Source organism: Ostrinia furnacalis, unplaced genomic scaffold (assembly GCF_004193835.3).
Source record: "Ostrinia furnacalis isolate ACB-3 unplaced genomic scaffold, ASM419383v2 OfSCF3317, whole genome shotgun sequence".
In the NCBI taxonomy this organism is placed as follows: domain Eukaryota; kingdom Metazoa; phylum Arthropoda; class Insecta; order Lepidoptera; family Crambidae; genus Ostrinia; species Ostrinia furnacalis.
This window is the reverse complement of record NW_021133556.1, coordinates 167,679-190,928: the sequence shown is the minus strand read 5'-3', so window position 1 is coordinate 190,928 and position 23,250 is coordinate 167,679. Positions and strand designations below refer to the sequence as shown.

At 37.6% G+C, this 23,250-nt stretch overlaps 1 protein-coding gene across 1 annotated transcript; it reads right to left on the bottom strand.

Moving 5' to 3' along the window:
* Positions 1-1,543: 1,543 nt before the first annotated feature.
* Positions 1,544-19,048, bottom strand: LOC114357647 (odorant receptor 2a). The gene is made up of 11 exons (XM_028311364.1): positions 18,978-19,048; positions 18,743-18,804; positions 11,194-11,429; positions 10,338-10,467; positions 9,828-10,062; positions 6,979-7,101; positions 3,439-3,564; positions 3,059-3,158; positions 2,599-2,703; positions 2,035-2,190; positions 1,544-1,641 (listed from the first exon to the last, which is right to left on the bottom strand). The coding sequence occupies exons 1-11, from the start codon at positions 19,046-19,048 to the stop codon at positions 1,591-1,593; spliced, it is 1,395 nt and encodes a 464-aa protein (XP_028167165.1). The 3' UTR covers positions 1,544-1,590.
* Between the last annotated feature and the right edge of the window lie 4,202 nt (positions 19,049-23,250).

Here is a 23,250-nt window from a genome sequence, read left to right as displayed (position 1 = left end):
TTCCGGATTGCAAAAAGAAAAATGTGATAAGAAATGTAAATTAAATCGTTTTAATGCTTAGAACAGTTCGTAAGACTCGTTAACAGGAATTTTTGCAACACGATAAAAACCTATAGACTTTTCGATTCATTTTTTGTTTGCCGTGTTTAGTTCGTAATCTTTATATTACCTATGTTTGTATATTTTATACCTTAACAAACCTTTTTACCCACATGGTAGTTGTAGTGCTGTCCCACGCCCAGCGCTGCGCTAGCCCGGCCAGTGTTGTGATCTGCCGTCGCTGACGTGACAACCGGCAATTATCATGTCATGCCGCCGTCTTAACCCTTCATTGACGCCGGGCTTCATGTACACAACAAAATTACTTTTGCGACTTTAATTGAATTTGCTTCAATCCAACATTTTCACTCTTTCATAACTGATACTGTTGTGTTAATGTACGAGTAGCTAGCTTACTCGTATGTTATCCTGCCGCAGTGATCTGGTTCTCTAATACCCGGTTTCCACCAACGCGGAGCAGAGCGGAGAAAATTCAATGTTTTGAATAACTAATCAGATTTCATTCTGTCAATTTCATTCAATCTGAATAAAAATCTCATTGTTTATTCAAAACATTTCTCCTCTCCGCTTGGTCTTGGTGGAAACCGGGCCTAAGACGCAGTAGAAACTACTCTACAACAGAGTAAAATAAAAATAAATTAATACGGATTTTTCTATCCCCAATTTGATCCCCACACAGATTTTTATTCCATAACATTTCTAATCTTAAGTAAGGTCCTATCATTTGGGCGTTCTGTATGTTACCGTAATATTTTATATGTAAGTACCGACTAGGTACTTATTGTCTTTGCTTGGCAATAAATGTTTTTTCTTTCAACCTTATGCGGCTACCCTATTGGGAGATACACATTTTATGACCTGATATTCTTGACTGCGTAAGACAATAAAACGACACCCAAAGAGCTTTCTAAAATAAAATGCTGATTTCCAAAGTTTTAGCGAGCTTATGCCGAGTATTTTCTGGAGTAAAAAAACTTGGACAGTTGGGGCTACGTAGACGGTAGCAAAGGGTTGTGGAGCCTGGAGTGAATAATTTATAGGCGCTATAATATTGTCGGCATTTTACTAATTACACGGTACCCTCTTCTAATTACTGTCCTCGCGCTGCAGCCTGTAATTACTTAATCTAGACAATATTTATAGCGAGAAATCATTTTCAAATGTATTTAATGAATAATGATCACAACAAATTAAATAATTTGTTTGTTTACCTGAAATTTGGTCTGAAAATAATTAAAATTCCTGGTCAGTTTGCGACTGAATTATCTAAAAGCATTCTTCCCATGATTTTAATTCCAAAACAGGAAAGAAATAGATATTATTTTAAGGGATTAGTCACTTTTATTTTGTTTTGATCATGTAAGAGTAAGAGAACAGTGGTACTTACTCGTACCTAGTAAAAATGAAAAAAAAAACCCACTGAATAAAAATGTATTTTCATTTCATTCTCAACTACAATGTGCAGTACATAATTTTGAATTATACTACAATGTGCAATACATAATATTTTAAATTAAAAAATATTCGCTATTATTTAGTCTGTCTCAGGACGGCATAAAAGCTGTACGATGACTTTAGTATCTGAAACAAACACAAATACTTATTTATTTAGGGCTGATTTTACCATCGTCGGATGACTTTTAACAGAAGAATAATTTTGGCACATTGACAGTTTCAGTATGGGAGATATGTCAAAATGACAAGTTTATTCTTCAGTTATCCGACGATGGTAAAGTCAGCCCTATCAATTAAGTTATAGTCTACTAATTAAGGAGAAAAAGATTAAGAGAAAAATGCTACGGGACCGTATAGCGCGTATGTACCCATGTAAAATTAGTAAAACCCATGTAACATAAACAAGTACGTCGTTCGATAGTAATATAGGGAGTAAGTAGGTACGTCCATAAATTATGACTCATGATAAGTCACTTATTCAAGTCAAAATATTGGAAAACTTGTAATGAATCATCATACAGTAACAAAGGTGTCAAGTGAGAGCGGTATGAGGTGTCCGGCGGCGGGGCGCAGCGGCCGCTTGGCGCGCTCCATCACCAGCACCAGCGAGCGCTTGAAGCGCAGCGGCGCGTGCAGCCACTCCATGGCGTACACCGCCTCCACCATGCGGTCGCTCTGAAACACACGATTTTCTAAGGCTGGTTTGCACCACCTAACTTTGACCGTAACTATAACGATAACCGGTGTTTTTGTATGGAGTTTGACAGATTTTTGACGTTTATCGAAGTTAAAGTAAAATGGTGCAACCCATCTTAAATGTTTTATTAATACTTTCGTCAAACATTAGGGTTCCCAAAAGGTCAAAAGTTAGCTAAAGAAAATGTTTTTGTTTTATTACATTCAGTCGGCATTCACGGCACGGCACGTCTGCGGCTTGCAGTAATTGAAATCCGATCGAATCTTGAGAAAACCAAAAGATATGTCAAGAACGCTAATTTTTAGTTAAACTTCACAAACATCTTTCTGTTGTTTCTATGAGTTGAAAAATGAAAATTTAGTCGATTGTTGAGCATTCTAAAATACCTCCTCTGTAACTTCGTTTCCATAGTAGCAGTAAAGAAATAGCTCCGTCAATATGCAAACAATGAAGAGCGTAGTTGACGCAAACTCGAAGCTCAAAACATTCACCTGAAATGAAGAGATAACTCAAATGTTATTTACTTCATGGAGCATAAATCGCGCATATTCATTGTGAGATTGTGACAAAGCGCGCCCGAGCCCTGGTGTGAACTGTGAATGCCCGCACGAGGCTCCTACCAGCGGGAGCACGATAATGTAATGTAGTAAATCGTGGCTACTACATTTTATCACCGCTATCCAAACCAATGCTGACGCTATCTTTGTTTTGTAATGTGTAGGTAACGGTTTTCACAAGTAGTAAATCCCAGATTAGTAACGATTATAATTGATTCCAACGCTTCCTGGGCAGTTAGCTGTTCATGTTTAGTGGATAGGAAGCCTGAGGCTAGCGGCGGACACTGACGCTGACGATCTTGTAGGCCGCCATGCACAGGATCCAGCCGCCCACCGTGAACTGCACCAGCACGGCCAGCCCGAACACCTGCTCCAGCAGCGCCATCGTGCTGCAACACGACACGCGCCACTGTTATGCCATAACAGACAGCTGTTCTAATAAAAGATACATGAAGTGTTAACGATGAAGTTTTGGAAGGTTTAGTAAAACAACCGATAAAAAAATCTTAGCCTAAAATTCAAAATATGTACCATCGGTAACAGTGTTAACTATCCATTGCCTGTCATGTCGTCTCGTTCTATCGCAAAGAATCACCATTTGATGAGAGCGAGAGCAAAAACGGAAATGGATAGTTAACAGTGTGGCCGTGTGTACATTAAGATACGTACTCAGCAATTTTCTGAAAATGTTGTATGCACTCAAACAGTAATTTTGTTAAGATCTCTTCATAGTTTGCGTTTACCGACTCCTTTGTTAAAGCTCGTGCTCGCTCGGGTAGGGTTTCGAAGTTCATGCTATAACACAAAAAAAGTATTTTACTGCGTGCAAGAATTTTAATTATAGAAACCGGCCAATTGCAAGTCGGACTCGTGCACCAAGAGCTCCGTACAAACCTGTAGGTATATTCAAATTCAAATTCAAATCACTATGAACCTGAGTATTTAGTACAATTTTAATTAAATACCTCGACGCGTACACCTACATGAGGAAAGGAGTAGTAACTTTAAAATTATTTAAAAAAATATTAAAAATTAATTAACTTTTTAAAAAAATAAAACCGACTTCAAATGCGTGAACACAAAAAAAAAACTAAAAATTGNTAAAAACATCAACTTTATCCTTTGTTTTAATTAACGAATAATCTATTTAAATGTATATTACGCCAAATTCTATTAATATTTCGCGGTTTCAATAAACAATAATTTGATATTTTTTAGTTGAAAAAGAGTCTACAGCTTTTAGCGTCATTCCCTCGCCACGCACTGATTTTATAATTTTGCGCTTTAATGTGTATTTAGATTGAATGACATTTAATTGAGTTTAAAGTACGATACGAAGTTATCCTCAGACTATACTGGCTTTGCGGTAGGCGTTTTTTTAATTAGTGCAAACGTGCCAGTTGTTGCGGAAACATGTGTTAATCCAGTCACTTCGTCAGTCCCTAGTTGAGTAGCTTTATTGATAACAATAAGAAATTGTATATAATTTAATTAGTATTTACGTGTGGTTTTTTGGCTATTTTCGGCACATCGTATAAAGCATCTTATAATATATAGTTAATCTGCATTTGTGTTAAGTTTTACTCCAAATCGTCAGTCCCTAGAGCGTCAGGCCCTAGCTTTAAACGGCACTTGGGACTAAATTACTAGTTAGGGAATGATGTTTTTTATATGGTGATGATAACAAAACAACTACATTATGTATATTAACTTATCTATAAATGTTAAGGTTATAAGTTTTATACTTTATTTGAAGTCATAATAGGAGTAATGTAGTATGAAAAAATTGAAAATTATAATTTCTCCTAAAATAAAGCATAAAGTGACTGGCCCTTTTAGACATAACATAATTAATTAATAAACTATAATTTACACTAATAAAGTATTCAAAAGCATCTTAAAAAAGTTACGGACAAAATGACGTCAAAAATATACAGATTTTTATGGAATGACCCAAATAAACTTTTAGACTTCTTTATTATTATTCTGTCTAATGGCTTCAATGGTGCGAATTTGAACCACACTGGTTTACATTTTGCTTTTATTCTTTAACTGTAACAGACATCAAGTCTGTCAAACTCCATACACAAAAAAAAAACAAGTTAAAGTAAGAAGAGGAATCAGCCTTAATTCCAAGTTTTATCAGTGTTACATACTAAATTATTCAGTTTACTCACCAAGAAAACAGTAGAGCATAACCATGGACTGTAACTTTTATTCATAAAAATTTAGATAGTGAAACAAACTTGTTGTGTCAAATGTTTATGATTTGATGAAGAAACAGAACAGTGTTTTAGTTGGAACAATGTTATAAAACTTTATCCCCTTTGCTTTAAACTGGAATAAAGCTATCTTATGTTTTTATCTGGGTCTTAAACTGCCTCCACTTTTTATTAAAATTGGTCAACTCTTAAAGAGGTAGGAGACACATAAAAAAATTGGTACTTTTGAATTTATAATATTAGTAAAAAGTATATTGTTACTTTTTACTATTTTAAATTCAAGTTTTAGAGTTTTAAGAGTGTCTATCTTCGACACTAGTATTAGGAAAGTTTTGTTTGATTGTTTATATTGAATTGAATAGGCTCCAAAACTACTAGACTGATGAATTAAAATCTTTCACCATAAGAATCCTACATTATTTTCTGATGAACGTATCACTATATAAAAAACGTCATTCCCTAACTAGTAATTTAGTCCCTAACGCCGTTTAAAGCTAGGGCCTGACGGTCTAGGGACTGACGATTTGGAGTAAAACTTAACACAAATGCAGATTAACTTTATATTATAAGATGCTTTATACGATGTGCCAAAAATATTCGAAAAACCACACGTAAATACGATTAAATTATATACAATTTCCTATTGTAATCAATAAAGCTACTCAACTAGGGACTGACGAAGTGCCTGGATGAACACATGTTTCCGCAACAACAGGCACGTTTGCACTTATTCGAAAAACGGCTGCCGCAAAGCCAGTATGGTCTGAAGATGACTTCGTATCGTACTTTAAACTCAACTAAATGTCATTCACTCTAAATACCGCACGTTCATAATCAAACCGTCACTATACGAAATTGGGAGAAATTGAGTTAACAACGCCATCTATCAGAGCTCCGCGAAAAGTGCATGCTGTAAAAATCCCACGCTTAAAACTCAAATAGTTCGGCAGTTATGACTAGTGTCGTTATGGAGTTTAATGGGGAAACCGGCATATGTTGTGAGTAACAGTGACACGTTTTTAGTAGTGACGGGAACTGGACGGGCACGCCGTGATAGTTATGCGGACTCTGTGTTGAAAAACGTCATTTTTAGCATAAAGACGCTTTTACTCCAAATCATTAAGATAAGTCACAATAAAGTAATACGAAAAACGCCTTAAAACAAAAAGTGACAATATTTCCNAAATCACTATGAACCTGAGTATTTAGTACAATTTTAATTAAATACCTCGACGCGTACACCTACATGAGGAAAGGAGTAGTAACTTTAAAATTATTTAAAAAAATATTAAAAATTAATTAACTTTTTAAAAAAATAAAACCGACTTCAAATGCGTGAACACAAAAAAAAAACTAAAAATTGAAAATATTGCTTATAAAAAAGTTCATTCCCAATTTTCCACCCTTGGGGGTGAAATATTTTCTTCAAATTCGCATGAAACCACCCTTTTGATAATACCTATTCAACAAAAAAATAATCGTTCAAATTGATTTATAATCGGCGGAGATATTGCGTATAAAAAAGTTCATCCCCAATTTTCCACCCTTGGGGATTGTTTTTTGTATTATTAAATTTAAATGGGACCACCCTTGAGGTATTACCTATACGCAGAAAAAAGATTTGTTCAAATCGGTTCATAATTGGCGGAGTTATCGCGTAACAAACATAGAAAAAAAAAAAAACATACGGGTCGAATTGAGAAGTCGGTTGATAAAAACTTACTAGATCTCGTTCAAACCATTTTTTGTTTGGTTTATCATTCTCTTATTTTAGAAGTAACACATTTTACCACTTTGAAAGGGTTCTCTCGCGCAAAAAAAATATTAGAAACCTCAATATGGGTATACCACACATATGGGTTTGATGAAAAACATTTTTTTGAGTTTCAGTTGTAAGTATGGGGAACCCCTAAAATTTATTGTTTTGAATTTATCTATAGATAGGTCTTTTAAAATTATATTTTCTTACTTTGAAGTGTCTACTAACCGTAATATGCGTAGCTGCGTTTTGCACTGATCCATAACTGTAGCTATGAAAGCGTCCATTGTCGTGTTGCCGACGGCCACGAGGTTTGTTGCGTAAAACGAGTGTAATAACACTATTACAAACCTGAAACCGACATTTTATGTACATTAATGCTGTGAAAACACAATAGTTACAAGGGACCGATTGACTGCGTAGTTGGACGCCCCCGACTCGCCCGAGACACGTCGTTAATGTGAAGCTATTTTGAAATTCATTCAATGTTTCCAGAAAAGAATAATCCCACCAAAAACATTCTGTAAAAAACTAGCCAAGTCTCGTTAGAGCTGCTTGTTTATCTCTAAAAAGTAATGAAATCTAGACAAAGTCGTGCCAAGTCTATGATGGTTCCTTACTGCGATTTCTTTATTATTATAGTTAATGTTGTGTGACTTGGCCGTTGAAGGGTACAAAATCAGGTGCTCCATGATATCATTGCACCAATCTGTCGCCAGAACCGCTACCCATTGACGATGGAAAATGGCCACTTGGAAAACGTTGATTCAATAACCAGTCAATTGTAGGCTTAATAAATAAATAAATATAAATATCCTTAGACATTTTACACTGCGCTTCTAGTCCCAAACTAAGCAAAGCTTGTACTGTGGGTACTAGACAACGGATATAAACATACTTAAATACTTTTTTTTTTGTAAATACATACTTATTATACATAGAAAACACCCAGTCCAATACAAACAAATATGTTCATGCACACAAATGTTTGTACTGTGCGGGAATCGAACCCGCTACCTCCGGAATAGTAGTCCGTTTCGAACCACTACACCAAACGGCTTAATAAAGCTGCGTATTTCAATAATACTTATGTATGATTATCATAATAAAGATTGTTCAACGGCCAAGTCACACAACATTAACTATAATAATAAAGAAATCGCAGTAAGGAACCATCATAGACTTGGCACGACTTTGTCTAGATTTCATTACTTTTTAGAGATAAACAAGCAGCTCTAACGAGACTTGGCTAGTTTTTTACAGAATGTTTTTGGTGGGATTTCACTTCTTTTTGTAGAAAGTGGCATAATTTATTATAATTTAACGTCGTCGTCTTTTAATAAATTATCGACATTTTTTTTACGATATTAAACATAAATTAACTCAACGACCTTTAAAATGGACAAAATCAGAATGATTGGTTTAATAACTTAACCATAGCGAACCTCACGATATAATAAACGAAATCAACGAAATAAAAACTACAAAATAGAGGTTTGCACCGGAGCAGTGAGTACCGGAGAATAACCGGTGATTTACCGGTAAAAGTAATCGATTGAAATAATCGGTATTTAACCGATTGATCTCCGGTGATCGTCGCATCTATTTTTTTATATAATAAAGTAACCCAATTAAAAGACACATTCAACAATATTTTGTTTTATACAATTATTTAACATGCCACTTATTTACAACCTTGTTTCTTTCTAATTATATTATTTTTTTCAGTCATTAATTCAAAACGGTCTTGTCCGTTTATGTGATTCATTTCACTAGCAACTAACTGGCCAAATAATTTGTTGCAATGTTCGTGATTATTTTTGTAATTTTCTGTTTGCATTCCTTTTTCATTGCTCATTACTATGGGTTGCTTTTTTGGTATATTTCTAGCACAATCACCTTCTGGTTCTTCGTCAGAAAATGTCATCCTTTGCGCATATTCTTCAAATAAATCTAAATAGAATAAAAAATAGGTAAATAAAATAAATTAAATAAATAAATAATAAAATAAAATAAGTAAAATAAAAATAAATAAATACTAAACGATAGAAGAAACATGTTACGCTATGATGCTGTTGACATGTTGTGTTTCTTAAATCAAAATCAGCATTTGCTAACAATATAAAACGTTTTTTTTTCTTAATAAATGATTATATAAAGTATATCAATCGCTTATTCTTATTTCATCATTTTGAATGTATAATTAAAAAATAGAAACAAAATTTCTTTATTCTCCGGTGATCACCGGTGAATTCAATCGGTTGTTAAAATCTCGCTCCGGTGCAAACCTCTACTACAAAACATTAAACTTAATCGACGGGGGGTCTAGAAAGGAAAAAAAATCTGGACACCGCGGTGCAGAAAATCGACGCACAAAGTGCTAGCGCCATCTAGCGGTGAGCGGTACAGGCGAACACCACGGTGCCGGTGTGGCGCTAGTAGTATTGATTATGATTGTGGTGTTACTCCAGACCTTCGATTTTCCTAGTTTTTATAGTTTTCCCTTTAAGTGGCCATTAAACCCTAACTCTGTACCAAATTTCAGCTCTCTGAGTTTATGGGAAGTACTAGTTCTATTTTGATGATCATCAGTGAGTGAGTGTCATAAATGCGAAACTTTGCTTTCGCTTAACTTCGGAACTAAATGACCTAAAGACTTGAAATTTTGGATTTTAACTATGTGAATATAGCTTACTAGATGACGAAAATTTCAGCGTTCTGGTCTTATCCAGAGGTTCTCAAATAGGGGCCTGAAAATGCGGCGAAATGGTTCCAGTAAAGGATGGTACGGCAGTGTTTGCTTCGCGCTCGACTTGGCGGGGGCACTGCCGTGCCCCCAGATGTTACATAAAAAGATAATAAACATAATTTATTATTGAACTTACGTTATAGTTACTTGAATTTTCAGAAAGAAATTAATTAATACATTTAATTTTCCTTACAACTTGTTTTTTGATACGTACTCGTACTGTTGGTTAATAAGGGCAAGAGGGTTCTAAAGACCTACCCAGAATGTCTTAAAAACGATGTTTCCTTTCTATTTCAACTATTGTTATGGTTACGTTAGTGAGACTGACATGACCGGCTGGTTGTAATCGAGGAACGTCCAGAAGGGGAATTCAATGCGGAAGCCGCGCAGCTTGTAGACCACGGGGAAGATCGTCCACAGCACGCACGTGGCCACCGCGCAGCCGTAGTAAGCCCGCAGCAGCCGCGCCGCGGCTCGCGCCGTAGCCCGCAGCAGCGCGCGCGCCGCCGCCGCCGCCGCCGCAGTCGCGCCCGCGCCCGCCGTCGCCGGGTCGAACAGCGGCTCTGCGGACGCGCAGTGTATTCGTTTTATGAGCCATTTTCTCATCAAGGTAACAGGGACAATGATCTCTGTTTTTGAAAACGATAAAGCTTCAGAAAAGTAATTTGATTGTGAGTTAGAACTATAAGGGTGACCTAGGGTAGCCGTCGTCTACATTAGAACCGAAGTTCTTGTTCGACTTAATGATGCAGCTGATGATCAGTATTAAATTTAATTTGCATTTTATGCAAATAAAGCATATTGCTTGTTCGGATGTCCGGCCGCGGCCAGTACTCACGGTGGAGGCCGGCGATGATGCGGTCGACGCGCGCGGCCTGCGCGTGGAACACGAGCTGCTTGGCCACGCACGTGCAGTGGCACAGCAGCACGAACAGCACGCGCGCCAGCTTCTCCAGGTCGCCGCGCTCCTGTGCCGTCGCCAATACAATACATGTTTGCTTCAATTCTCATGAAGACGCAGGAAACATTCGGTATAGTGACATTAAAAACAATAAAAGAAAAAACTTCACTCAAAAGCATGGATCAATAACAAAAATGTGATCAATAACAAAAATATCACATCTTTCTTTACGCAGCAGAGACATGGACAGTACGCGACTTGGAAAAAAGGAAGGTAGATGCCCTAGGGATGTGATGCTGGAGAAAGATGCTCGGGATATCATGGACAGAGTTCCGTACCAATGGGTCCATACTCCAGGAGTTCGGTGTCACTCACCGTTTATCAACCGTAGTACTGTCGCGCATACTGCAATACTTCGGACATGACCATAGACGACTGGTCGGTCGTCCAAGGAAAAGTCGAAGGAACCCGATCGCGTCACCAATGCGCTGGACCGACCAAGTGAAATCGGCAGTGGGAGACGGCGTATGTGACTGCACCAGACAGTCTGCCAATAGAGAGAGATGGCGGGAGATCGTGCGGAGAGTTGTATCCGCCTCTACCGATGTGAACAACGCCTCAACGTGACCACGACCGCTCTGCCAAGAGCGTAACGAATAAGAAGAAAAATTATATCACACACTGGCTTTGCTAGGGAGATAAGCTGCGCTGTAACTACATATTTTAACATCTATCTTGTTGTATTACCTTGTCTCGGTGAATAAATAATCTTTGTAACTCCAACCGAGCTGACCTGATAGGCATACACGCCCTGCTGCAGCACATAGCAGGAGGTGACGCTGAGCGCAAACATGCAGTAGTAGTCGTGCAGGCGCGCGCGCACCGGGCGCCCCCCGCCCGCGCCCGCCGCACCCCCGCCCGCGCCCGGCAGCCGGCAGAAGCCCACGCGCCGCAGCACCCGCAGGTGCGGCTCGATGCTGCTGCCCGCGAGAGACCTGACATCGATACAACGCGTGACCTGTATGATAGCTTGAACAGAACCACAAACGCCAAAAACATTTCATTCAAAACGTTATCGAATGGCTCGGAATAAATTAATAGTGACAAAATATTTAAACGATACTATTGATAATTAACAAACACAAAATATATTTTATACCAATTACCAAAAGAATAACACCACAACGTTTCGTATTATCTAACACTACTTACATTTTACTAGTCAGCGCATTCCACGACTGAACAAAATCAAATGCTGATACCTTAATGGCATCGATTTCTGATTTTGATTTATTGTTTCAAATATAAAATAGGCTAATGACAACCAGCAATTAATCTGTATCTACATTATAACGACTTGATGAGCTGCCTATCGCTCAACAGTCGCCTCGCGGGCGGTGCCTAGGGTAATTAAATTTGTTTATTTATTTATTTATTTATAGGTACAACAACAGAATACAATCTCAAACATTTTTATAGAATAACATTGCCGGATTTCTTTATTTATTTATTTATTGACAAAGATCTACCAACAACACATCTTTACATAAACAAGTAATGCATGCAATGATGACAAGACCAAAAGACTTTAATCGATCCATAATCCAAATCCGTCGGTCAACTGTCAAATCAATATGTTTTGGTCAAAATTATGGTTTTTAAGACTACCTATATAAAAACATGAAATTGTAGAAGCATCAAACGGGTGGTCATTTACGCCTGAGAGTGGGCGAACCTGTACGTAATATTTTTTATTAAAGGGATCAAGATCATACTTTGCATTTTTAAGGACAAAAATTATAACAGAAAATGTAGGTACCTAAAGTTGTAAATGTACTTATTCTGTGCCCTATCTAGCCAAGTCCGCAGTGAACAGTAATTACTTCCAAAACGACTACGGGCATAATTACACATGTCCTAAGTGACATCTATACCTCGCTAATTAAACTGTCCGCGAGCGCCGCCCCTCGAGGATCGACACCAATTGATTCATCATTGTATTTTCCTTACATATTTTCATTATTCGACTTTAAAGACGAAGAAAGTTTTATTGTTATGAATGGGTCTCTTCTATCGAATAGTCTAATTTTTTACGCTAAATTTAAAATAATTGAAATAAAATAAATAAACATGTAATACGATTTCCGAGATTATTTTTTTAATTGATGCGCAATGACTGCCCATTTGGTCCCATAAAAATTTTGGTTAAGTAGTTTTTGTTTTATGAGCAAAAATGCTCACTTGGACGACGAAATTTTCATGACATCTTTATATGAGTGATAATTGTTTCGTTCTATAGGCGATTTGCTGTTGGGTCCTATACAAATTTATTTTAGATAGACTAAGGCGTATTTTTATTCTATGAGCATGAGAATCGATGACAAGTATATTATAGCTGTGCAGCTGCTGCTGCCGACTATGTTAATGTAGAGTGCGAAAATGTCTTTAAGTGCGTAGAAGTGTGGTCACTTTTCTCACTGATCAGTCTTGTGAGTTAAGCAGACTCACAAGACTGATCAGGATCTGATGGCTAAGGGTGTCTTGGCCACAGTGAGAGGAATATAGTACCAGGTGGAACGACACGTGGTTGAAATGATATAGTCCAAGTCCAAACAGTCAAAGAGGATTTATTAACAATCTTACAACATTTATACTAACGCTATTTACATACACATACGAGTACAAGTACATTAATTAAATCTATAATAGTGTACGCCCGTGCCGTGTAATGTGCAACGAGTGCACTATGATGTAGGCCACATTTGTTGCTGATCAGAGATCAATGTTCGTCTGAACAAAAGCTACTCGTAGTATCCCACTAATTAAAAGTGCGAAAATTTGTATGGATGTTTGGATGTGAACATGTTTGTTACTCTTTCACGCAAAAACCACTGAACGGATTTTGATGAAACTTTACAGTATCCTACTAATATTATAAATGCGAAAGTTTGTATGCATGTCTGGATGTGAACATGTTTGTTATTCTTTCATGCAAAAACCACTAAACGGATTTTGATGAAACTACAGTATCCTGCTAATATTATAAATAAGAAAGATTGTATGGGTGGCTGGATGTGAACATGTTTGTTACTCTTTCAAACAAAAACCACTGAACGGATTTTGATGAAACTTTACAGTATTATTGTTTATAGCACAGAATAACATAATTAGCTATAATTTATGACGATCTGTGACAAACTAAATTTCAAGCGGGTGAAGCCGTGGGCAAAAACTAGTCTATTATAAATATCATCTATTATAAATTGTATAGGGTGCTATAGCTATAAAAATATAGCTATAGCACCCTATACAACTTTCTTAGCATAATTATAAAACTAAATTAGATCTAAAAGAAATTAAACAAATTATTATTTATCCGATTATTGACAAAAAATAAGGATTTCCTCTACAAATTAGTCGCGGTCCATTGACAAACGATAACCGCCCGGTGCGCTGCAGCGCGGGGGAGGGGTGCGGGGGGCTACAGCACTGTAAACACAGTGCAAATTTTTTCCTAAACGCTCGCGCGTGCTGCGCACGCGCTCGCGCTCGCGCGCGGTTAGGTTCTATACGAACCTAACCGGGTTCCAGAATGTCCTCAGGAACCTAACCGTGTTCCAGAATGTCCTCAGGAACCTAACCGTAATTTTTCAGGAACTTCCGGTTTCCGGTTTTTGCAACCTAACCGGTTTTTGGTTAGGTTTNAAATAGTGTCATTTCTACCGGAATTAATAATACAACATTAACATGTTTTCAATTGAAAACTGTCACTGTCTCAATTTTAGTGGAAAAGTGTCACTATTTTTAGGGAAAAAATTAAATATTAAATAAACCATTATGATAATTTGAAAGATAATTATATTCCCGTAAAAGCCAAACAAGCCACTACTGGTATTCAACAAAAAACAAAACATTTAAGAACATTTTGCACACTTTGCAAAGGTTTTAAAATTTGAGTATTTCAAATGCTTTTCCTGAAAAATCGACTTTTTTGTATAGTGACGGTTTGATTATGAACGTGCGAATATATTGAAGCGCAAAATTATAAAACCAGTGCGTGGCGAGGGAATGACGCTAAAAGCTGAGGACTCTTTTTCAAGTACAGAAAATCAAATTATTGTTTATTGAAACCGCAAAATATTAATAGAATTTGGTGTAATATACATTTAAATAGATTATTCGTTAATTAAAACAAAGGATCAAATTGATGTTTCTATAAATATGGGTTCCAAAACCCTAACTTTTGGAGTACGGACATGTCTAGGGAATGACGTTTTGGGTCATTGAAAAGGAATTTAAGATGTTTTAAAAATAGTTTTAAAAAATATAAATGGGTGATGAATAAAACACATTGCGAGCTGTTATTTAACAATTTTGGAATAAAATATTAGCAAATATTCCATGTGAAATGTGGCGCGGACTAAGTGTTAACGTTTATACTTTATTATGATACATTTATAATATTAAGTTCAAAACAACGTCACTAGATGGCGCTGTACTACTTTACATCGCGATGATGAAGTATTTTTCTGAGTCTACAAGGACGCATACGTTTGTAATGTAGTTATTAAGATTCTCAATAGATGGCGTTGTAGTACTTTAGAACGCGGTATTAAAGTATTTTACTGTTCCTATAAGGTCTAACCCGTGTATTATGTTTGTAGATCAATCTATAGATCAATATACTTCAATAGCCCAAGTACTACGGTGGTTTTATTTACACACCTATAGTATTAGTGCTAAGTGCAAATTAGATCAGCCAGAAGTGCGACTTTTAACAAGTTCCTTCGAGCCGGATTGCATAGAGGTCATTTTTGAGCAGTGGTCATTGAGACCACAACCCCGCGCTCGCAGTGGATTACTGCGGATAAGGTGCGGTCCCAGCCACAAGCGGCAAGCGGAAAGCGTTTTTGCTGTAAAGCGCTGGCTGAAGCTGCTGAAGTTGGAGGAGGCGCTGGGTGGAGCCAGGCGGAATTGAGGCAACCTGGGAGGCGGACTTGCGGCCATCTTGGAGGCGGAGTAGCAGCCGGCGCAGTGAGTGACGTGTGCGCACTCAAGCCGGAAAGGACAATACGTCACACCAGGAAATCAGGTTCAGTTCAGTGAAGTGTTCAAGTGAGTAAACTTTTATTAAAACTTTGCCAAGAGATTTTGAACTCTATTTCATCGCGTTTAAAAACTTAGTGATTACGAAGACAGTCAAGATAGTTTGGAAGAAATAATTTGGACTTGTAATATTTTCGTGAATTGGACATTGACTTAGAATAATTTGCATGCTAGTTAAGGACTTAGAATAAGATCTCAAAAACGGGGGAACGGGGAACCTATGCCCAATTTTGTATAGAAGTGTCAAACACTTAGAATAATTTGCATAAAATTTGTTAGCAGTAGTTTGAAGTTAGAAATTTTCTAAGTTACTTTTAGTTGAAAGATTTTACTATGGAACAATTACTTAAAGTTCAAGCTGATTTACAAAGTTCAATCCAAAAGGGTTTGTCTAATTTTAAGAAAAGTCCTAAAGATAGGATATCTAAAGAGTATGTGGAGGCCAGACTTGAAAATTTAGAAAAGGATTGGTCATCATTTAGGTCCAATAATAGTAAATTATGTGAGATATCAGAGCCAGAACGATTAGCTAAATCAATTTATGTATCAAATAATTGTTATGAAAACACAGAAGAAGAATATTTTATTTACAAATCCTTAATGAAATCAGTTCTCAATAAATTAGCAATGCGCGAACCACAAGTACAAAATAAAGGTTGTGGTGACGCGTCAAATCAAATTTTAAGGCTACCGAAAATTACTATTCCTACATTTTCGGGTGCTTACTCTGAATGGACCACTTTTCGTGATTTATTTATATCTCTAGTGCATAAAAATGAATCTTTAGATAATGTTCAAAAGTTACATTATTTGAAAACACATTTGTCTGGTGAAGCAGAGCAACTGATTAGGTATACTCCTATATCAGACGCAAATTACAGTCAATGTTGGTCTCTTCTTGAAAAACGTTACAACAATAAAAAGTTTTTAGCTAATTCTATTTTAAAGCGTTTTTTTGCACAAAAAAGAGTACAAATCGAGTCGGCTACAGGTTTAAAAGAGCTATTAGACACCACCATGGATTGTATGAATGCGTTAAAAAATATTGATATCGACGTGAGTACATGGGACGTTATCATTATCCATATCGTCGCGTTTAAATTAGATCCTGAAACACGTAAGCATTGGGAGTTGCATAATTCTGAAACAAGTTCGAATGAATTGCCAACGTTAGATCAATTTAAAACTTTCATGGAAAATCGTTTCCGAGCTTTGGAATTTGTAGATCAAAAAAGACCTATGCAGCACCATAGCAGTGGTCCTCATGCCAAACCAAAGGTCTTATTATCTACAAACACTAATTGTATGAGATGCGAATTTTGTTCTGAAGGGCATAAACTATGTTTTTGCAAACAATTTTCAAAGCTAGATACTGATCAGAGACGTAATTTTGTATTGAAAAACAAGATCTGTTTCAATTGTTTAGGTAGCAACCACTGTAGCTATGAATGCAAGAAAATGACGACTTGTAGACTTTGTAAAAAGCGTCACCATTCACTGCTACATCCAGAAGCCGCCAGAGCTGTGGTGAGAGACGCAACAGAGAGTAACGACTCTGAGGCAGGCCCTTCACCAATAGTTTCGTGTACGTCAACTCATAAGGCACCTAAATACGAACAAGTTTTGCTAGCCACTGCTTTAGTCAACATAGAGTCTGAAGTTTGTGGACAGCAAGCAGTAACAGCTTTAATAGATCAAGGCTCTCAAGCTTGTTTCATTACAGAAGCTGCAGTTCAATTACTTAAACTCAAAAAGGAGTCCATAAGGGGAACAGTGACTGGATTAGGAGACAAAGGATCGACGACATTCAAACATGTAGTCACAATAACTCTCCGGTCTAGGATTGATAAACAGTTTCAGGTCAAAATTAGAGCTTACGTCATGAGAAATCTCATAATTTCACATTTACCAGAGCAAAAAATAGAGTCACTAAATTGGGTGGGTTTAGGCAATTTACAACTAGCAGACCCACAGTTCAATATGCCCAATAAAATAGATTTATTGTTAGGGGCTAATGCTTTTAGTCAAATACTAAAAGAGGGAGTGCAAAAAAGTCCAGATGGTTTGCTTATCGCGCAAAATACGTCATTGGGATGGATCGTGTCGGGGATAGTTAAAGAGTATAGGAAATCATCAAGAATAGGTCATGAAAATCCCAAAATATCAGTAATGCATGCGCAAATTAATGAAGACGATGCATTGAAACGATTCTGGGAAATAGAAGAGCAACCACATTCTACTAAGAATATGTGGACAGAGGAAGAGCAAAAATGCGAAGAAATTTTCGCCAGTACAATAAATAGAACACCTGAAGGACGCTATATCGTGAAGTTACCTTTTCGTGAGAGTCAACCTGGCTGTAAGGGTGGTAATTCACGCGATATCGCTGTAAGAAAGTTCAAATCACTAGAGAAGAGGCTATCGAAAGATTCAGATCTGAAAAAGAGTTATATCGAAGTGATAAACGAGTACTTGCAGCTAGGACACATGAGACCTGTAAAAAAGAATGACTCAAAAAAGGAGGAAGCTGTCTACTTACCGCACCACGCTGTAGTTATTATTAGAAATGATAAAACTACAACAAAAGTAAGAGTCGTTTTTAATGCGTCTGGTAAAAATAGTTTCGGAATATCGCTAAACGACACATTGATGGTGGGACCCAAGCTTCAGGCAGATCTACGTCATTTGGTGTTGCGCTGGAGAGAGCACCCTATAGTACTCGTGGCTGATGTCGTTAAGATGTATCGGCAGGTCAGGATAGCAGAAGAAGACGCTATTTTTCAGCGTATTGTGTGGCGTGACGACTCTGAATCTGAAATACAAGACTTCGAGTTAATGACTGTTACTTTTGGAACTGCTTCTGCTCCATATTTAGCAGTACGAGCATTGCATCAAGTCAGTTTTGATGAGGCCAAAAGTTTACCGCTGGCAGCACCAAGGGTAGTTAAATCATTTTATATGGATGATTTGATGACAGGATGCAGTGATGTTGCGGAAGGAGTAGCATTGTACAAAGAGATGAGAGAGCTATTGTTACGAGGTGGTTTTCAATTACAAAAATGGAATAGCAACAATAAACAACTACTTTCAGAAATATTTAAAATTGAAAATCAAAGTACAAATAAAACAGAACAGCAGGACACAAAAACAAAGTTAGAACAAGATAATACAAAAAATGAAAAGAACAAAGAGATTGATATGAAAGCTGATAATATAACTAAGATTCTGGGTATTACCTGGGATAGAAGCGAAGATCATTTCCGGTACTCGGTGAGTCTCCCTACGGCGTCGCCTGGACCTGAAACAAAAAGATCAATATTATCAGAAATAGCACGATTATATGATCCGCTGGGTTGGTTAGCCCCTAGCATAATTATAGCAAAGATGTTCATCCAAAAATTATGGCTAGCTGGCATATAAACTTGGGACGAACCAATCAGCGATGAAATGAAACGTGAATGGTATACTTACCGGGATTTGTTGATTAAACTCACATCTGTTCGAGTTCCTCGGTGGCTGGGCACTTCCGGTAGAGAAGACATGCGTGAGCTGCACGGATTTTCTGACGCATCCAAGTTAGCTTACGCAGCAGTTATTTACTTGCGGGTTGTAGACGCCAAAGGCAATGTACACGTCTCTTTGTTGGCAGCTAAGACTAGAGTCTCTCCCATAAAGCAAGTAAGCATCCCGCGATTAGAGTTGTGTGGTTCTACACTTTTAGCACGACTTTTGTCTGAAATCAGCGAGGTTATAAACATTCCTAAGAGCAACATTAAGGCCTGGACGGATTCAACAGTGGTATTGGCATGGCTAAATAGCCACCCAAGTAAATGGAAGACTTTTGTAGCGAATAGAGTGTCTGACATTTTGACGACTTTGGATTCATCACAATGGTATCACGTGCCGACAAAAGAAAACCCTGCCGATTGCGCCTCCAGAGGTGTTTCGCCCGACGCCCTGGCAAATAATGAACTATGGTTTTCCGGTCCAAAGTTTCTTCATGAACGCAACATACCATATAATAGACCAAAGAATTTGAAACCAACTCTGGAAGAAGCTGTGAAAGTACATTTGAACACGATGACTGAAGATACATTATTGCAACGCTTCTCTACTTTAAACAGATTACTTAGAGTAATAGCTTATTGTAGACGGTTTTATAACCGCGGAGAGATACGTTACAATTACTTGTCTAAGAAAGAAATCGAAAATGCATTAGTTTGCTGTATCAAAAAAGTGCAAAAGGAAGAATTTAATGAAGAGTATTTACATTTGCAGGCCAAAGGATGTTTACAATCAAAAAGTTCAATACTCAAATCTTTATGTCCATATCTCGATGAAAACGGAATAATGAGAGTGAGCGGTAGATTGCAGAAGTCGCAGTTACCAGAAAACACCAAACACCCTATTATATTACCGCACACTTCACATTTCACAAAGCTCCTAGTAGCTGATGCACATAAAAATACCCTGCATGGAGGAGCCCAGTTGATGATAAGCTACTTAAGGGAGGCATATTGGATAATAGGTGTTAAAAGCCTCGTTAAACAACACATCCGTAAATGTGTTACATGTGTTCGACAGAATGCTAGAGTTCAAACCCAATTCATGGGGTCTCTCCCAACAGTGCGATGTACACCAGCCAGAGCATTCCTACATAGCGGAGTGGATTATGCTGGCCCTATAAAGGTTAGAACAACCAAGGGACGTGGCAATCGCTCCTATAAAGGCTATATATGTTTATTTATTTGTATGGCCACTCGAGCCATACATTTAGAAGTCGTGAGTGACATGAGTACGCAAGCCTTTATAGCAGCGTTTAGACGGTTTGTGTCTCGGCGTGGACACTGTGCTCAATTATGGAGCGATAATGGCACTACATTTGTTGGGGCTTCGAAAGAGTTAGCGGAATTGAATAGTATTCAAGGGGAAATTATGGAATNTGTGGAACACTTAGAAGGCCATGGGACAGAGTGGAAATTTATACCGCCCCACGCACCTAACTTCGGTGGGTTATGGGAGAGTGGTGTTAAATCCACTAAATACCATTTGAGACGCGTAGTGGGGGACACAACCCTCACATTTGAGGAAATGTGTACCTTCTTAACACAAGTGGAAGCTTGCCTGAACTCGCGACCACTTACTGTAGATAGTTCAGATCCAAATGATCCAAGACCTTTAACCCCGGGTCACTTTCTGGTTGGGGGACCACTGCTAGCGGTACCCGATGCAAGTAACTTTGTAGAGTCAAATGTTAATTCACTAACCCGTTGGCAAGTTGTTCAAAGAATGCTACAATGTTTTTGGAGTCGTTGGTCAAAAGAGTATTTATCAAACTTGATAAATAGATATAAATGGAACAACATGATTCCAGAACCTAATATAGGAGATGTTGTCCTTATCAAGGAGGATGATTTGCCACCGAGTCGTTGGTTAATGGGCAGAATAGTGGAAAAGCACAAGGGTAGTGATAATGTAACCCGTGTAGTCACTATTAAAGTTAAGTCTTCTACAATTAAAAGACCCACATCTAAGTTGTGTGTACTACCCACTGATGGTGATTAATGTTAAGTTCATTGTTAAGTTTAGTTTGTTAATATTTTATTGTTAAGTTTTGTCACCGTGAACCAAACTGTAGGTCACGGTGGGCGGATTTCCTAAATTTTATTTGTTTGTTGAAGTACATTTCTCACTAAATGTCCTTGGTGGGCGGAAATGTTAACGTTTATACTTTATTATGATACATTTATAATATTAAGTTCAAAACAACGTCACTAGATGGCGCTGTACTACTTTACATCGCGATGATGAAGTATTTTTCTGAGTCTACAAGGACGCATACGTTTGTAATGTAGTTATTAAGATTCTCAATAGATGGCGTTGTAGTACTTTAGAACGCGGTATTAAAGTATTTTACTGTTCCTATAAGGTCTAACCCGTGTATTATGTTTGTAGATCAATCTATAGATCAATATAGTTCAATAGCCCAAGTACTACGGTGGTTTTATTTACACACCTATAGTATTAGTGCTAAGTGCAAATTAGATCAGCCAGAAGTGCGACTTTTAACACTAAGAGTTGACATATTTTTGTGGAATGACCCGTAAGCAGTACAAAATTCAGTTAGTAAATGTATAAATTGTGTTTTTCAGCTGGACTCCATATTTTTTTTTTGTAATCCCCAATGTTTTGTATGATTGTTGTAACCTATTTATTTTAATTTTGTTATTTACTAACACCAGTTGTAATGTTACATAAACAATTGGCATCAGCTAGACGATTAAATGTGCTTTCTAACGAAAAAACGTTTGACGTAACGAAACGTTCTAACGTAGACATTGCCAAAATAACTTAGCGTCTAGTCTCATGCCAAATTATGGTATAATAATTATTTAAAATACTGACAAGTGATGGCGCAGTCTGGTGTATCACCTTGAATTTGTTTTTGATTTAATTATAAAAAGAATTAACAAGTTCGTAATGAGGGCTATCGTTTTTATACTTAACAGTTGGCACCCCTGGCGATTGACAGGACCTTACTCTACAGTGGCGCCATCTTGATGAGTGCAAATGCGATAGTCCTCCTACCACTTTCGCGCTCACCAGTTGGTGCCACTGTCTTCGCTACTAGCAAGTGACAGGACCTTACTCTACAGTGGCGCTAACTGGTGAGCGCTAAAACGATAGCCCTCATTGATATTGAATAAGTCAGCGTCAAATAATTCGTCACACCCAAAGTGGCCTAAAGTAGACAAGACAACCTTATTCCAATCTTAACTTTTTGGCTACTTTAGGTGTCACCAACTATTTGACGCTGACTGACATACATCGTCGCACGCGCAGTCCATGTTTTTCTGACGTCCGTTCACATGGAAACAGATTTTGTTATGTTTTTAGACTTGCTGAAGTGTTATTTCTCTTTTTACATAACAGTAATCGTCACCGATAACTTGTAAATCTGTGACTCATTACATTTGGTAAACAGTGTTTCTCTGACGCACATACCTATTACATTTTACGCAAGTTTTTTTTGTTTTTTGCAACATGCGGCCTGATATGAGTAGATATTTGTATGAAACTTTTTCGTAAGAGTCTACAGTTTTTTTATAAGTTGAGGCGACAAAAGAAGCGACAATATTTAGCCCAATGGCTCGGGAACACCACCAATCCAACGAACGCAGCGGGTGCGAACCCCTCCGGTAGACTTGTGGTGAACCCACTCGTAACACTAGCATATTTAGTTTACCACGAGTATCTAAAACTATCAGTAATTTGTGCAATAGAAATTACTATATTCTTTAAAAAACAAATGAAACGGTTGCTGTCTTCCCGCCTCGGTCTCTTATCTCGTTGCATGTCTCAGTCGTGATTCGAACCGCCACCTTTACAAGTTTCAAGTGAAGAAGAACTTGAAGTAACTTGAAAGGAAAGACAACAGTCCCGTTAACCCCTCGTGGTAAGCTAAATTACCTTGAAAGAAAAGACAACAGCCCCGTTAACCCCTCCTGGTAAGCTAAATTACCTTGAAAGAAACGACAACAGCCCCGTTAACCCCTTGTGGTAAGCTAAATTACCTTGAAAGAAAAGAACAGTCCCGTTAACCCCTCGTGGTAAGCTAAATTACCTTGAAAGAAAAGACAACAGCCCCGTTAACCCCTCCTGGTAAGCTAAATTACCTTGAAAGAAAAGACAACAGCCCCGTTAACCCCTCCTGGTAAGCTAAATTACCTTGAAAGAAAAGACA